The sequence below is a fragment of the Kwoniella botswanensis genome, chromosome 1, assembly GCF_036426115.1.
Source record: "Kwoniella botswanensis chromosome 1, complete sequence".
Classification (NCBI taxonomy): domain Eukaryota; kingdom Fungi; phylum Basidiomycota; class Tremellomycetes; order Tremellales; family Cryptococcaceae; genus Kwoniella; species Kwoniella botswanensis.
The window spans coordinates 8,884,831-8,901,221 of NC_088599.1; the positions used below are offsets into that span (position 1 = coordinate 8,884,831).

At 44.5% G+C, this 16,391-nt stretch overlaps 6 protein-coding genes across 6 annotated transcripts; 2 read left to right on the forward strand and 4 right to left on the reverse strand.

The window, feature by feature from the left end:
• Positions 1 to 2,113: 2,113 nt before the first annotated feature.
• L199_003338 (uncharacterized protein) lies at positions 2,114 to 2,831 on the forward strand (the record flags this gene model as incomplete). The annotated part of the gene is made up of 3 exons (XM_064889071.1): positions 2,114 to 2,414; positions 2,478 to 2,741; positions 2,812 to 2,831. 3 exons carry the CDS (start codon positions 2,114 to 2,116, stop codon positions 2,829 to 2,831), a joined length of 585 nt encoding a protein of 194 aa, XP_064745143.1.
• A 2,210-nt stretch (positions 2,832 to 5,041) lies between these two features.
• L199_003339 (uncharacterized protein) lies at positions 5,042 to 8,300 on the reverse strand (the record flags this gene model as incomplete). The annotated part of the gene is made up of 16 exons (XM_064889072.1): positions 5,042 to 5,183; positions 5,265 to 5,361; positions 5,433 to 5,505; positions 5,576 to 5,865; positions 5,918 to 5,968; positions 6,024 to 6,054; positions 6,115 to 6,233; positions 6,291 to 6,417; positions 6,481 to 6,551; positions 6,621 to 6,911; positions 6,979 to 7,023; positions 7,085 to 7,170; positions 7,229 to 7,501; positions 7,585 to 7,728; positions 7,801 to 7,978; positions 8,081 to 8,300. 16 exons carry the CDS (start codon positions 8,298 to 8,300, stop codon positions 5,042 to 5,044), a joined length of 2,238 nt encoding a protein of 745 aa, XP_064745144.1.
• A 592-nt stretch (positions 8,301 to 8,892) lies between these two features.
• L199_003340 (uncharacterized protein) lies at positions 8,893 to 11,123 on the reverse strand (the record flags this gene model as incomplete). Its single annotated transcript, XM_064889073.1, has 6 exons — positions 8,893 to 9,291; positions 9,350 to 9,539; positions 9,599 to 10,644; positions 10,701 to 10,822; positions 10,883 to 10,976; positions 11,049 to 11,123. The coding sequence occupies 6 exons, from the start codon at positions 11,121 to 11,123 to the stop codon at positions 8,893 to 8,895; spliced, it is 1,926 nt and encodes a 641-aa protein (XP_064745145.1).
• A 1,387-nt stretch (positions 11,124 to 12,510) lies between these two features.
• L199_003341 (uncharacterized protein) lies at positions 12,511 to 13,143 on the reverse strand (the record flags this gene model as incomplete). The annotated part of the gene is made up of 5 exons (XM_064889074.1): positions 12,511 to 12,578; positions 12,661 to 12,721; positions 12,849 to 12,893; positions 12,996 to 13,056; positions 13,115 to 13,143. 5 exons carry the CDS (start codon positions 13,141 to 13,143, stop codon positions 12,511 to 12,513), a joined length of 264 nt encoding a protein of 87 aa, XP_064745146.1.
• A 497-nt stretch (positions 13,144 to 13,640) lies between these two features.
• L199_003342 (uncharacterized protein) lies at positions 13,641 to 14,477 on the reverse strand (the record flags this gene model as incomplete). The annotated part of the gene is made up of 2 exons (XM_064889075.1): positions 13,641 to 13,914; positions 13,990 to 14,477. The coding sequence occupies 2 exons, from the start codon at positions 14,475 to 14,477 to the stop codon at positions 13,641 to 13,643; spliced, it is 762 nt and encodes a 253-aa protein (XP_064745147.1).
• A 494-nt stretch (positions 14,478 to 14,971) lies between these two features.
• L199_003343 (60S ribosomal protein L37-A) lies at positions 14,972 to 15,835 on the forward strand (the record flags this gene model as incomplete). Its single annotated transcript, XM_064889076.1, has 6 exons — positions 14,972 to 14,974; positions 15,034 to 15,039; positions 15,144 to 15,157; positions 15,231 to 15,304; positions 15,507 to 15,585; positions 15,730 to 15,835. 6 exons carry the CDS (start codon positions 14,972 to 14,974, stop codon positions 15,833 to 15,835), a joined length of 282 nt encoding a protein of 93 aa, XP_064745148.1.
• Positions 15,836 to 16,391: the final 556 nt, after the last annotated feature.

Sequence of the window (16,391 nt, forward strand, 5' to 3'; positions counted from 1 at the left end):
TTTATCTCGGATCTAAAGTATTGACTTAGTTGCATTTAGGCGACTCATCTCGAGATAAGCGATCCACTGTCCAGATGGAATGCTCCCTGCTAACACAACATCACGATTGTCGATATGATAGGAGACGATTGCAACGAATGAGATGATGTCAAGCTTAGCCATACTCCGATACGTGCGTCGTTCCCACGTCCGCTGATCCTCAATAGATCGTCATCAACAAGAAGAGAGGGGCATTCGTCATTCCGGAATGTGACGGATTGACGGATGAACTGTGCATTCCTGTCTGTGCGTCAATTGCGATCATCCAGGTTATTTTAGAGTTTAATCCGAGTCAGAACTGTATTCCAAGCTACCCCAGGTTCTTGGAACGTTTATTGCGGTGTGAGATATAACACATCCGATGAATCGATGCGTTCGATATTCGTCTCGCAAATTTGCTACCAATCGCCTGAAAGGAAGGAATTTGAGAAAATCGTTTTGTGATGTGCGTATCAAGTCCAAACCCTATTTGTCAAAGTTCGAATCAGTAACCACTAGAAACAGGTTCAAGGTACAAGGCACATCCCATTGATCACATCACCTCACATCGCATCACATAACATTCTCACATTTGTGCATATCTGCACTGCATACGTGGAGCGGACAGGCATACATACATGCATGCTTCTTGGTCCGTCATGAGGGCATATGATGTGATGCTTGGATCGCCGTGCCAAGGTGAGCTGGACCGAGGGTAGATTCGCATTCCCGACAAGCAGGATGAGAGACGCGTTTGATCTCTCATGAAACGAACTCCCGCGCACCACCCTCGTTTAGCTGTTCGCCCCACATTCCCAACACGCAAGGGGTGCGATACGTAGTGGCTTCGGTAGGCTTTTCCCGGACGAGCTGCGTACTGTGCACACATGCAAATGTATATTGCATGACAGGTGTGGCGCCAAATGGTGGTTAGTCCGAGTGGTTCACGTGCATCCTTTGCAGCCAGAAATTCTCAACCAGGGATGCATTTCTGTGTATATGAAATTCTACAGAGAAAGTTCATATCCGTGAGACAGCTTCCAACAGAATGGGTTTTGAACAGTTCAAATAAGATGTTAAACCATCGACTTTTGAATACGACGCGTCAACATTGAAATATCATTTTGTAATTGGGAAACTGACTTGGTATTAGGAAAAACTGAAACACGTCTGTCTGCTGTAATGATGACCGACGTCATTTACCTTTCCTTCCGTGGGATAAAGTTACCGCAGGTCTGTGAAATCGTTGGCTTTCTGTAATTTACAACTGATGATCGACGATTGACGATTGGAAATAACGCCTTCCGAGTACTCCTGGTCAATAAAAATAGAAAATTCCTCCGAGCCTATGTTGTTTCAACGGGTAAATTCCGCGTCAAGAATCCTCTCTCTATATGCCCTTCATTCCTTTACAGTTAGGGACGGGGAAAGAGTTGGATATGGTGGGAGTTTTTCTTTTCTTACTGTATTCCATTGTATTTCATTTAAACCTGGACTCGGCATTTAAGCAAAACCAAGGAAACGCCTCATTACATTATTTGACCCTTTTGACAAGCAGAGGAACCAAACATGTGCCTTGGCCTTACGCGAAAGAAAAGGGGTTCCCAGCAGAGGGGAAAAGCCAGACGCTGCGTTATGAACGGACCATACGAGTCATATCGAATGACTCCATCTCTCTTTCTCTTTCTTTCATTCACCTATACATCACCTGTATACATATCTTTTCACATACACCACCACTCGTTTCCAGTCACGTAAGAGGTGTAACAGTGTTATTGTCCCCTGAATCAGCCATAACAACTCTCCAATACTCCTCATATTCTGATTTAAGGAATTAATCCGTCAAGAAAAGCGCCTAGACTGGTACCTGGTTTTCTTCAAGTTATTCTAGCACATCGCACATCATCGCATCGACCTACGTCGTAGGACTCGCATTTGTTCTTCATAGATATAAATAGCGTTGATTCTTTGTAGATCACTTTCCCCATACTATCCTTTATCGCCTCTTCCCATCCCGTCATATATCACTCCCTCCTGTCTCGCAACACAACCCTCACACTCGAGCTTACACATATCCCCCAATCACACAATCAAGATGAAGTTCTTCTCTGTCGCCCTCGTCGCTACCATTGCCTCAGTAGCCATCGCCGCCCCTGTCCCAGAACCCACCGTTGCTCCCCAAGGCTTCGGTAATCCCGGTGGTGCTCCCGCCTGGAAGAGGGAAGCTGAGCCCGCTGTATCTGCTCAAGGTTTTGGCAATCCAGGAGGTGCTCCCGCTTGGAAGAGGGAAGCTGAGCCAGCTGTATCTGCTCAAGGTTTCGGCAATCCAGGAGGTCCTCCTGCATGGAAGAGAGAGGCTGAGCCTGCTGTATCTGCCCAGGGCTTTGGTAATCCCGGTAAGCCCTTCTCCTTCATTATGTCTTGACGCCAACTCAAGCTGACATACCTTTAATCGATAGGTGGCGCTCCTGCTTGGAAGAGAGAAGCCGCACCAACTGTAACTGCCCAGGGATTCGGCAACCCAGGAGGTGCTCCTGCATGGAAGAGAGAGGCTGAGCCAGCTGTATCTGCTCAAGGTTTCGGCAATCCAGGAGGTGCTCCTGCATGGAAGAGAGAGGCTGAGCCTGCTGTGTCTGCCCAAGGCTTTGGTAATCCCGGTGGTGCTCCCGCCTGGAAGAGAGAGGCCGAGCCAACTGTCGCTCCTCAAGGCTTCGGTAACCCTGGTGAGTTCAATACATCATATACTGTTGAACACCAAATACGAATACTAATGAGTTGATTGTCTATCAATAGGTGGTGCACCAGCCTGGTAAACAAGTCATTGAAGGTTGATCCTTTCACTTCGTTCATCAGCTCTTTTTCCCCTTCTTTGTCGACTTCGTTCTTTCTTTCACTTTGTCATCATTATAAATAGTCCTGTCTTATCTTTTGTTTTATCATTGTTATACATATATATTAGAAAGGACGGGACATTGTTTGCTATCTGCCGTTTGTCATTGGCCATTGATCATTCATCTTTCTATTCATAAATAGACATCTTGTTACTCTCATTGATCAATTAACTTAGACAGTTGGTACGGTACTGAAACCTCGTAAAATCTCTTGACTGGAATCACCACCGGATAATGCAAATGGCAATAATAATGGTACACCTCGTGACACTTCTGCTATCTGCTACTTCAGATTGCACTTCATGTACATGCCAACTAGGGCGATGAGATGTGTATAATTTGCGCCGGGAACTTAAGAGGGAATGCTGAGTATCTGATTTTCGGATCATCGTAGATTGTTGGCGTACAGATGACAGAAGTGGCTGTCGGTCATCCTACGCTACCCTTTTTCATCAAGTCACCTTTCCGAACTCCACTAACATATACCTCACGTACTCTGCATATGCGCGAAGTGCAAAGTATTTGATTTGAACAAGCAATCGTCATACACAAGATCTCGACCGAATATTCACTACAGTCAGCAACAGCGTACTCGAGTACTGTAAAACCGAAATTTGGTTATACGTTCGACCGAAACACAGTAAAACAATTAGAAGTCATGTCTCATGTCTCACACAAAGATGAAACCCATCGAGCTGACGACTAGCCGTCTCGTCTCATATTCATACTGGTCCAGAACATATATGACATGTATATGAAGAAGTGAAAATGAAGCTACTGGACATATACTTGAACTTGCCGTGTCCCTTGCCGGTCAGGTCCATGCAGATCAGAGATTAAGCCAAAATCTGGCTGCCGATTCTTGATAATTGCGATTGCGTTCAATTCATATGCTGTATGTGTTGTGCCGATCAATAAAGGAGATACGTACCTACGTAGATAAACCGATCAGAGCCTAAATGTATTCCACAAGAAAATACAATCTAAATCTGAAGGTAAGGTACCATCAACGATCAAAGACACATCAGAATCAAGCTAATTAGCTTTCGGTTCTAGAGATGATTTGCATTCCTCACAGTGACTGATTCTTCCTCACGAAAATCTGAATAGAGATCGATATCAAGGTATGTAACTGGTTCTACCGGTGAAACTCAACCTGATCAAGAAGAAGAAAGAGGGTCTTTACTGTCCTTTGAACGAGACGAGGTGCATTCTAGTACTGATTGAAATGCATGCGCGTAATCAGACATGCCGAAGTTGTAGGTACCGCTAAGCCCAGCTCGAGCCATGGAAAGTCAGGTCAAATCTAGTTGAGCAAAGTCTGGATTAAAGACCAAGAGAAGACTCGGTCAACTCCCATATATAAAGTCTTTTGAGGACGGTTGGAATTGCAGAACATATTATACCCCTCCCCACAAAACCCAAGAACCTTCCGAAGCCAAATTACCAAATAGCGATTCATCATGAAGCCAGCCTCATCCAAATTCATCATGACTTTTATCTTGACTATCTCGATTATCTCCCCAATTAGCGCCCTACCCATCGTTTAGGGTGAGACCGAATCGAGTTCGGAAGGTGGAGTGGACGTTTCTGTCGATGTTCAAGGTTTCGGAGCTCCAGGTAAGATTGTTTGATACCACAGTTGTCATGCTCGAAGTCTCAAAGGAACCAGACATGGACTGATGATATTCTGCATTATGTCAGGTGGTGCACCGGCTTGGTGATAGCTCATCGTCAGATATCAAAACCTGATACAGATCGGAACAACCATGTCCTTGAATAGCAAGTGAAATAACAGGTATGATCTTGGCAGCCTACAAAGGCTATGACGATGAGAATTAGAGGAGTAGAATCGGAAATTATGGATAGATCTGTATAACTACCGCAAGTGAATCAGACTACTGTGCCATCTGATAAAAGGAGGCATGAAACAAAAATATGAAGGTGTGAAAGCACTGTAGGTCACTGTAAGGAACAAAGACAGATGTAATCTTAAGTTATAACCACCAACACTCCTCCGCATTCAAGTTTTTTTGAGATGCATCAAGTCACAGTTTCATTCTCTTTTGCTGCATACAACGTCATTCTCTACATCTCATATGTATAATCAATACAACATCTACAACACAACATCATTTCACTCTCCCCCTCTCAGCTTTAACAGCTTTCAACTCTTCCAACCTCTGTTTCAATTTCGGTACAGTCAATAATTTATGCTCCAGATCCTGTTTCTCTTCCTGCAAAGCCAATCTCTTCTCTGCATCTAATTCGGTGCTACGCATCGATAGAGATTACCACTCAGTCAATGTCCCTTCATCTTCACTACCAAATTGAAGGGTAATCAAATCAACTCACAAGATATACCCTCCTGCTCCATCATACTGCAATACCATCGAATGGTATTTCCATAACGAAGGTCGATGACTGACGGTCATCAATGTGATCCCCAATGCTACCAAACAGAAGGAATATCAAATCAGCTTAACAGCCTACATGATTACTGAAGAGGGACACTTGACTCACCAGTGGCATGATCATACATGACTTTTTCGATTTCTAGTGTGACAGCACTCGTACATTCATCTAAAATTGCATACTACGTACAGCTCACATATCAGCTCATTATCTGGTATATTTAGAACGACTGGGAGTCGAGTAGTACATACCTTAGGTTTATGATAGAACAATCTAGCCATTGCGATTCTCTGCTTATCACCTCCACTGAGCGCATCTCTCCATTCTCTAACTGTATCCCAACCACCTTCTCTCTCCACTATATGTCCCATCTCGACAACCTCCAATATCTTCGACAGATCACCGTCCGAGATCCCCTTCTCTCTCATCTCCACATGGGAGTGGGGGTAGATTATTTGATCTCGTAAGGTGCCCGTACAAAGGTAAGGACGTTGAGGAATATAGGTAAATGATCGAGCAGGGGGTTTGTAGACCGTCCCTCCTGTTTCACAAGTTAGCTGCCACACCATTCACATCGGGTGTCGTGCGCTTACCGTAGACTGGCCAAAGACCGCCAAGAATACGGAATAGACTACTTTTACCGCCTGTGAATTCCCGTCAGCTTCTGATCTGTGTCTAAGTCTCCTAGCTGCCACTCACATCCATTGGGCCCAACCACCAATAGGTGTTTCTGAGAAAATCCATCAGCTACACACATCCTCAGTCTGGTTTCACAGCTAAGATGACTCACTCCAGGCTCGACGTTGAAGCTCATCGATTTTACCAACACATCACCATTCGGACTGATAAGTGGCACCTGATCGAACCTAATCTCATCGGATTCAATGATCTTTCCTCGACCTTGAAGCACTGAGACAGAACATTATATCAGCTATTGTTCCTATCTTTTCCCGGCATTCAGCTTACTCTTAGCGTTATCCTCTATTCTGGCACTGCTAACTAATTTTTTCTGATAATGCCCCTTCTTCACATCTTCCATCGTATCAAACAGATCCGAAACTCGAGCAGTATATCCAGCAAGTTCGGCAAGCTCCTGTATATATGCATCAAGCGATCAGCATTTTCTCTTGGTTATCTATTTGGCCGAAGGACCCACCTTATAACTATACATGACTCTCCCAAAAGCATCACTCGAGGACAACAAAAGTCTTCGATTAGTAACAAAGCCTGAAGTCCCCACAATCATTCAGCAATCGTGCATTTTGTCAGAAAATTGGAAGAAGTTGTATGACTCACCTTCCGTTCTCGTACCCAAATCACCGCCTTTCATACCTAACATCTCACCTGCGAAAACCGGTATTGCGCAAATACATAAACCCAAGCTGCCCCAGACCCACTTGATAACCCCTTCTTCGGCCATACCGTGCCATACTCTGATCCTCAATACTCTATTGGCATGTTTGACCAAAGCGAAATATCCTCTTTCAATCACGTTCTTCTCGAATTCTTCGCCGTGGTATAGAGCTACTTCTTCGGCCGATTCGAGGAGCCGTGAGTGGGTGAATCGAAGTTCCCCCTCTAGCTTGGCTATGATTCCAAGCAGGAGTACATCAGCTGCGTTCAAGTCCGATCATCAGGAAGGCGAGCAGCTTACCTTCGTGTGCTGCATATGTCCCGAACGGAGGTGTGATAGCTCGTACTGGAATGATGAGCAGGTCAGCCCTGATACGCGAACAATCAGTGAAGTGATGTGTATTTACATAATCCAGCGCTAGTCTGAACTAATATCGTCAAGATGACCAATCCCTCCGCACCGACATTCCTCGACAATTGATAGTTGTACAGGCTGACGATTCAGACTAACCATTAGCTGTATTAACAAGCTAATTGTGGATTCAACTCACATAACATCCAGAACAGGTTTGGCAATATTTGAATATATCTCGGCCAACTTATTACTGAATTGTTGAATGTCCACCGTCAGATATTGATCTGCGTTCTTGATCCGATCATCTAAATTTGATAATTTGTAGAACAACTGTTCTCCTGATATTTGCGCATCATTATCTGTCTTGAGTAATGAAGAAGATCCAGATGATTTCTCGTTAGTGGTGTCGTTGATAGTGGTAGGAGGCATGATGGGGTCAAGGTATGTTTGTAAAGCGTGCTTGGTCAATCTGTTGCGTCGAATAAAGACCAGATTAGTACCACTATCCTCTGATTTCATGCGAGATAATATGCTTGTTATATATGGACTTACCTCGTTCGGTATGCTAGGCCCAGTTCGGATTGAAGATACTCCAACATCGAGTTGGTATAAGTAGCAGGTATAGCGACCAATAACCATTTTGTCAGATTCGTCAAGAACAAAGCTGGTTGAGCGGTAACTAGGGAGGATACGATCCTGTCATAGTAATACGTGAAATTCTATCAGCAGTCTGTTTGGTCTGACTTATCACCATTCTAGTTAGCTTACCTTCCATCCAGTTCAGCTACATACAAGCTGATACCTGTTCTCGTCACTAAGAATGCAGAATGTAATGCCAACATCGCTGCTTCCCTTGATCTCAGGCTCGGTATGACTATCCGAAGTAGCCTCTTTAGTCGAATATGGAATAATGGATCGTTGGGAGATGCAGTCGTCTTCTTCGAGTCTACATGATAGATTTGTATAAGTATTATACTCTCCTTTGGGCAGGGAGCATCACATATGAGACCCCCTATTCGAACCAAGTCACATCATCATCATTACTCACCTTTACCCCTCCTCCCCCTTCCTGACCCACCAGATCCACCACTCTTGTTACTCGTTCGGCCGGTCAACGCAGCGAACGTCGTTCCAAGACAATATAGCACAAACCCAGCTGTCAGTGTCCGCTGAACTAACGGCCGGTGCTGGAGGTACACATTGAGGAATTTACGTAGATTCGCCTGGACCGACTCGATTGATGGATTGTGCTTGGCAGGCGATGACATTGTCCAGGCTTGTCATCTGTAGATTTGGTGATTCGCGACTATGATAACAGTTGTATGGTTTCTCCCAAGAGCATGCACTGCTGCGATAGCAGGTTCAATGGTCTGTATGGTCATGAATATCGAATCAAGTGGACTGAATTGGATGGATAAAACAGCGTTGATGATGATGGAGCCTCTACACACCTCATACCCGGTTATCCGCAAGGCCCGTTTAACCGGACTGCAGGTTCAATCATGATTCAATCCATTTCATCCATTCAGATTAAAGAAGTAGCATATTATTGTTATATAAATTCAGACTCAACCTTTTACTCTCGACTAATCAGACAGATAAATATACGAAGTAGGATATAGATAGAAGGGAGGAGAGAAAACAAGTATTAAAAGATCAAATGTTCGTGTATTACAACTGACACTGACATCCACACAAGGTCATGTTGACTGTGATTATTCATCGGCTACAGAATCGAGTAACGATAAAAAAGAGAGATTCATTATATCAGTAAAGATGATTCAACAATTATGAAATAAAAGATGAAAACAAAACGGGAGGAAGGGCGAAGGTGCACGATTCAATTCTGAAGACTTCGTTTTAAGCTTCCGATTTCTTGGTGGCAGAACCAAAGTTCTCGGTGAAGCGACTGAATAAACCTTTGTGCTCCCCTCCGCCAGTTGTATTGGTAGCAGGAGGAGTTTCAGGGTCTAACTCGGTTGATGTAGGTTGCGAGTCACCAGTGACGGAGCCAGGTGCTTGTGCAACTTCACCAAGTGTATCTTCAGGTTTGGTGGCAGGGGCAGAACTAGAAACACCTTCGCCCTCTCCGATAGAGGTAGTAGGGAGAGTGGAAGGAGAAGAGAGAGTAGCCTCACCGGTTGTAGGCTCCTCTCTTGCTGGTGCCTTTTCCTCCTTTCTTGATAATTGTCGTTCAACTCCCTTTCCAGCGTTTGATGAGGTCTCAGCCCCGAGCTCGGGCTTATCTTTCTTGTCGACCTGGTTACATCCATATGAGCATATGTCTATTTGACGGTTATGAATCATGGCCACTCACCACATATCCGTTGGGGCCAACTTCTAGAGGAGCAGCTCCACCCGAAGTGTAAGCTGGAACTTCTTCGGACTCCTCATGAGCGTCACCAGCATGTTCAGCTTCTTCCTCTTCCTCTTCGGCTTCTTCGACTGAGCTTCCTTCTTCATCGTCTTCCTCTTCCTCTTCTTCCTCCTCTTCGTCAGATCGATAACTATATTGTCATATCGAATTTAGCAAGTGACTAACCCGGACACACAAGATCAGACTTACCCGACACTGAGGACAGCTCTTTGGACATCACCGTGTCTTTCCATTTGTTCACTTGCGACCAAGTATCTAGCGACGAGCATTCGGAGATCATTCCAGACTTCCATCATCTCTTCGTGACTTCTAGCTCTGAAGGTGAAAGCAGTTTCCGAACCTCTAAATAATCCTTTACCACCTGGTGTCTTGCCGTAAGCTGATGTACCGTCTTTTCGACCTTCGATATGGAACTTGTGAGATTTGGCAGTAGTAGCAGAAGAAGGTGGACCAAGAGTACAGGCAGGCAAGAACAATGACCAGACAGGGTGAGTAGCAGTGGTAGGATCCGATGAAGCGTATTCGTGCAAGTAACCAGCAGGAGTGAGAACGTAGAAACCTTCTTTGTAAGTCTTGGTGAATCTCTTCTTTCGTTCGAGTAAACCAGTGTGAACGGGAGTGACAGCGGGATCGTTTTTACCTGGGTAATCGATCATTTCGGGGTTTCTGAGAGGAGTTTCGGGATCAAGCAAATGATCAGATCGAGCAGCGAATGAGACCCATTCTCTGTCTGGCATCAATTGAGCCATGTTCACGCCGAGATGTCTCCAGGTCTCTTGTACGGAGCTGGACATTCGAGTTTGCCATTCGTCGAAGGTGGCCCAGGCGGATTGGATCGATCGAACGATACCTTCTTCGAAATGGGCAGAGTTCTGTTGCATGATAATGATGGATTTTTGCAAAGCATTCTCCTCGTTTACTTGTCTTTGAAGTTGCTTGTGAACGGCTTGGTTGACAGCGAAGGGGTCTTCTTTAGCTGAGACTTGCATGGGAGTGTGGGTGACAGCTCCGATGGCTCTTTGAAGATCGGCGATAGCTCTGGTGGAAAGTTCTCTCTCTTTGGCGACTGAAGTAGCGAGTTTTCCAGTATCGTTTTGTACGTTCTTGATGTGAGCTTTGATCTCAGCTCTGAGCTTTTGCAAGTGTTGAACGATGGAGGACTCGATGGTTCGGGCGAGGGAAGAGTGGGAGTCGGCGATTACTCGAGTCTTGTCTCGGATGGTGTAGAACACATCCTAGATAGCCCTGTAAGCTTGGGTTATATGGATGAAAGAAGTGACCTGCTGCTCACCTGCATACCACCTTCACCTAAGAATTGATTTCCTGGTCTGAATGGGACTTGGATGACCGCACCGAGCTTGGTGAGTTCTTTGGAAGTGTTAGCTTCGATATCGGCAACACCCTCGAAGTAGGCTAAACGATCGTTGTCAGTCAGGTGAGGGTGGTCCTACCGACAGAAAGCATGAAACCTACAGATGAGCATCTTTACAATTTGCTTCCAAGCTGTGAATCGCTCGATGAGGATATCAGATGGTTTGAGCTCATGAGGGGCAGTATTCTTCTTGATCTACAAGTCCAGACATCAAAGTCAGTTGTTGGATGTCAGTGTGAATCAGAAACGATGTTTGGATTCACTTACCAAAGATTGATTTCTAGAGACGGTTGAACCCGCAGTCCTGGACGTAGTCCTCGACAAGGTATCAAAGTGGGACATTATGGATTGTTTCTATCTCCTGGTCTTAACTATAGTTCTTTGTTGATAGCGACAGTTTATATCAGATGGTTGACTGTATGGGCGGCAAGTGATTGTTTACAAGATGTGAGAATGGAAATAGGTTCGTGAGAAGACGAGTGTGATAAAAGGGGAACGAGGAGATATTTATCGATCAGCGTGTGATACTAGGACTGCGCGATGACGGTGAATGTATACGATCGACTTACGGTCTTGTAATTATGCGGGGCAGTCAGAGTCAGGAGAGATGGGAATAGGAAATGAGAAGTGAGGAGTGAGGAATGAACGATGATGATGATGATGATGATGGGATTGATGGGATTGTCCCAGGTCAGGGAGTCAACGTCGTTCTTCCCGGGTGGTGTTACTTTACTGCAATAGGGTAGTTATTTTAATCTAGTGACGTCACTCCAATATACCTAATCCGGCAATCAAAACATAACGAACATTACACAAACACATGTGCCTCATGTGTGGAAGTGTGGCGTGGCAGATCTTTCAGTGTCCGTGCACACGCATATCCCTTGCTTTCACCGCTGCATGATCTATGCGTACTCTAAGCAAAGGGGTATGTGAACGGTGATTGCTGATACACCCGTGCAAAGCATCTGCTGGGTGCTTTTCTATGATAGTTGCTTGCCACGGTATCCTCAGCTCGGCCAAGGTCTCAAGTCAGTGCAATGCAGGGCAGAATAGTAGTATTCAGATCGTCGTACGCTGTCGGAAGTTCACCTCTGTGACCGTTAGAATATCATCGGTCCTCAGTCTACAAGCTTTGAAACTGGTAGACCAGATTGGCTAAGGTCCTTTTCCTTTCTTGTGCAGCCCATCATTGTGTTTCTTGGCTTGATCTGCCTCATTATCCTTACCGTTCTCACTTACAGTCCAAAACGGAAGTAGGGTATAGTGACTTTTCTGGTTATATGTAGATTGTGTGAACACTTATATCTATATATGTAAATTCGGTAGCCCATCGAAGAGATGAGGGTATTGGAGTGATATCTATACGACATTCGGATCAATCAACTTTGTATCTTACTCTCTCTGGCAACGTGTATGACGTATCTGAACCATCGAACAAACCACGCCCATGGATTCGTGACAACATTGACAATCAATCCCAAAAAAAGAATGATTTTTATCTCACCTAACGCATCAGTCAAATTAGGATGGCGATCCGTGATGTACGTCAAACGAATCGGAATTTTTCATCCAGAGGTGCCCAGAACGGATCACCATCGCATATCCATCATGCATGTCACTGCATACTACCTTTCTTCTTAGTCAATAATCTTTTCCTTCACGGGTCCCTTCAGCTTTACATGCTCGACTTCAGCAGCGGAGTCTTTACTAAACAGGGAAGTGGCATCTAGGGATTTTTGATGCTTTTCAGGTATTCGGCAAGAGCTCTCTCAGCGTTCATCTTGGTATCTCCAGCTAAGATGTGTTCATGCTCTCGTTAGCTCGCTTTGCCTAAAGTTGCAATCGGTGAGTGATATAGCAATAGATCAAGACTAACGACCCAAGACTGGTAATCCCCATAACAGCTTCCCAATGCCTTTCACCCTTGGATCAGACGGCTAAATCCAAATTACAACATTGAAAATATTAGCTGGAAGGCCGAAGATTGAAGAGCAGAACCATAGCATGGGTGGGTCAGAAGATCGTAGGATCATAGGATCATAGGATTATCGCATGATTACATACGGGAATGGATCCATTTTCAATCTTGTCAACCGTTACTTTCGCGTCCTACCATTGTTTCCCCAGCTTAGGTCAGCCCGTAATGTTGAATGAATCGGATGATTTGATCTTCTTTTTTAACGTCGGATTGGCTGAGACACTACAGCTCACACTATCAAGTTTGATGATCCCCTTTTTCTCCAATTCTCGAATCTGATTCACGATTTCTTGACTGTCCAAAGAGTCAACACGATGCATGTATATCTGGTCCAACCAATGAAGGGGCTGACGGAGTGGTTTCTTTGTTTCCAGCTGACATTTCGTATAGATCGAATATTGCTTGTATGAAATGGTAGAATTGGATTGTGAATGCATATATGCGGGTGAAGGTGAAGATTTATTGACTAATTAACCCTCCCCCCCCCTTTCTTATCTACTTAGCAGAAAAGGTTCACACTATCCTGGATGTCGTACGATGGACACGCATGACAGATTCGTATTGTTACATTCGATGATCATGACGTCTATTTACGAACTACAGTACTACTTCTTACCATGAGTACAAGTTGTGTGTAAGGGGATCTTCATCATCAAAACTTGTTCGGTTCGGTTCCTACTCGCTACGCATTCCACATTCACTTGCAACGTAGATAAGTATACGAGGTCGTTCATCTGCTTGGTATGAAGTGGAGTAGTAACACTCAACTCAACGGCAAGTCGAGGTAGCCTCAGATTGTAGAGCGTACTCAGAAGTGCGTCGATCGGATTATGCATATGTATCTTACTACTCACAGCCTCACTATAGTCATGTATGCATCACCGACTTTTCTTCTTCTTCTGACCAGTTTCATCTTTTCCAATAACCAACCATCCCTCGCCCCAACCACCTTTTGCATCTCCCAATTCCCATCCTCCTACTCCCCCTACACCTTCCCACAGGTACTCTACCTTCTTGCGTATCTGGCCGACCAGAGATCCAGGATGGTATATCGGTAGATACTCTGTTAACCAGAAATACGTCGCACCAGCCACTAAACCCACAGAATAACCAGCGATGATCTGTATAGGAGAGTGATAATGCAAATGCCACCTAACATACATTTTCACTTATTCAGCTTACATTCCGCGGAAAGATATAATTCGGAAGACCAGAAAGCTGACGTACCTAGAATATGATACACCTATTGACCAAATGAGCAATCCCAAGATGTAAATCCCATTCCGAATCCTCCTCACCACTCCTAATCTACCATTCCCATTTCCCTCCCTCTTACCTCTCGAAGCAAGAGTCCAAGAATATCCTATACCCCATGCTACTAGGAATCCAGCAGCTTGCGAATGAGAGCTAGGCATTCCATAGCCTGTACCCACCTCTCCATGGCCCATATAGGGTCTGTCCCCTTTCAAGAGCCTTTTCAAAATCCACGATAATACTTCATTACCCAGTTGTCCAGCTGCCAGTAAGAGGATCGTCAAGCGTCGGGTGAATATCGTCAAAGTGAAATAGGATACGAAGAGGAATATCGGTGAGAGGGACAGTAAAGTTAGAGGTATGGAAAGTGGGTGGGTGGGGTCGTATACAATGTGAGTGAGGGAGAATGACTTGAGAGGTGGGAGTGGAGGGAGGGATTTATTTGGATCGAGTGATGACATGTTTAGTGCATATCAATGATGTTTGTGGTGCGCCGAATCTGGGTGTAGGGTTGTAGCAAGAATTTATGAACTTGATTCCCTCTATCGCTTGCCGCCCTATGTTGGAACGTAGGAATATAGATGTATGTTTCAGTACTCGAGTCAATATGCATCTCAGCTTCATTCATCACGTTGTCAACAAAGAATCCCAATCGAAAGGTGCAAGAAGAGGAAGATCCGGAGTCTCCACATCGACACGTGCTAGGTGTCCAAGCCATGTCGTGGCATTATTCATGAAATTATCATTTCTAGCTGCAGGCCCTATGTAACGCCAAATTCCGGCGAAACTGCTTTCCCGGGATTTTCAAAGTGGCATTCACTCTCAATTTTCGTTTTCTCGTTACTTCCTCCTGCGTTGCTTGCAGGTTGCTGTCGCTCATCATCTTTCAACATCTATATCAAATACGCTTTTTAGCCTTTCTCTCTATCCTTCAAGTCGTCAAAGATAATTCAAAATGGTATGTCCCCTTCCCGCTCGCAAAAGATGAAGAAATGCTGATGAATGTTGTGTTAATAGGGTAAAGTACGTATAAATCATCTTTTAGAGAGAATGGAAGATGGAACAACATAGCTGACGGAAGGTCTTTGATCATCTTTCTTTGACCTGGTCGCTTTTCCATCTAACAGGGTACACCCTCTTTGTGAGTACACGCAATTGAATACGGATACGAAAGGAGGATACAATGCTGATGATATTTGTTCTGTGATATACAGCGGTAAACGACACTCTAAATCCCACACTCTCTGTCGAAGATGTGGTAACCGATCTTTCCACAAGCAAAAGCACAGTGGGTATCACTTCTTTCGGATGTCAGAGTGGAGAATGGGGAATGAGCAAAGGCTAGGACAATGCTGTCGGATCGGTCTGGAGTGAAATGAATGAATCTCTATTTGTGTTTAGGAGATGAGGGTGGAGAGTGGGGTAGAGCTGGATCAAAGGGATTGAGTATCAAGAACTAGCACTGACATCGATTCATCCACTTCTTATAGCTTGTGCTCAATGTGGTTACCCTGCTGCTAAGCTCAGATCATTCAACTGGGGTTTGAAGGCTAAGAGAAGAAAGACTACGTGAGTTGAGTTTCATTCGCTTCACAGAACATTTTTACTGATGATTATATCAATATCTTCCTTCCTATCCCTTTTTCCTTGCAATCTACAACTACCGTTGATCTTGTTTTTCCATTTCATCCGTAACCAAATTCACCCACACAGCGGTACCGGTCGACACGCCCACCTTAAAGACGTCAACCGACGATTCAAGAACGGTTTCAGAGAAGGTGGTGCCGCCCCTAAGAAGGTCAAGGCCACTTCCGAATAAACAATTCATAGTACTACATACGATGTGATATGAATCTGGGATTTTGGGAGTAGATGGTGGTCTGGTTGTTCGGCCTGGAGACAGATTTGCAATTGCATTTCGAGCAGAGCATGTATTCATACCCAAAAAAAAAAACAGAACTGGGCATTTGGCAGATAATCTACGGCGTGCACCATGGTTATCGTCAAGATATCTACAATACTCCAGCAGCGTATAGCAACTGACAAGATACGACAAACCTCAATTTCTGTTGAAATGTATCTTGAAGGTCTCACGACCTTTAGCAAAGTACAAAGATACAATTTTTGCATATGCCAGTAACATGATGAAATGAGTAAAGATACGTTATATTGTTTTCTTGCCAGATACGGAACATGATTATACATTCTCGGACAGGAGACTGTCCGTCCATCTTCTTGCAATCTCTCCCTTCGGGTCCTCCCTCGTCCATCCACTGCTATATTCTTTTTATCAATTTGATATTTTTCGATATGATGGGGTATAGGAAACCATGATTAAAACAAATAACAATGACAAACAAACCACCTGATGTCTG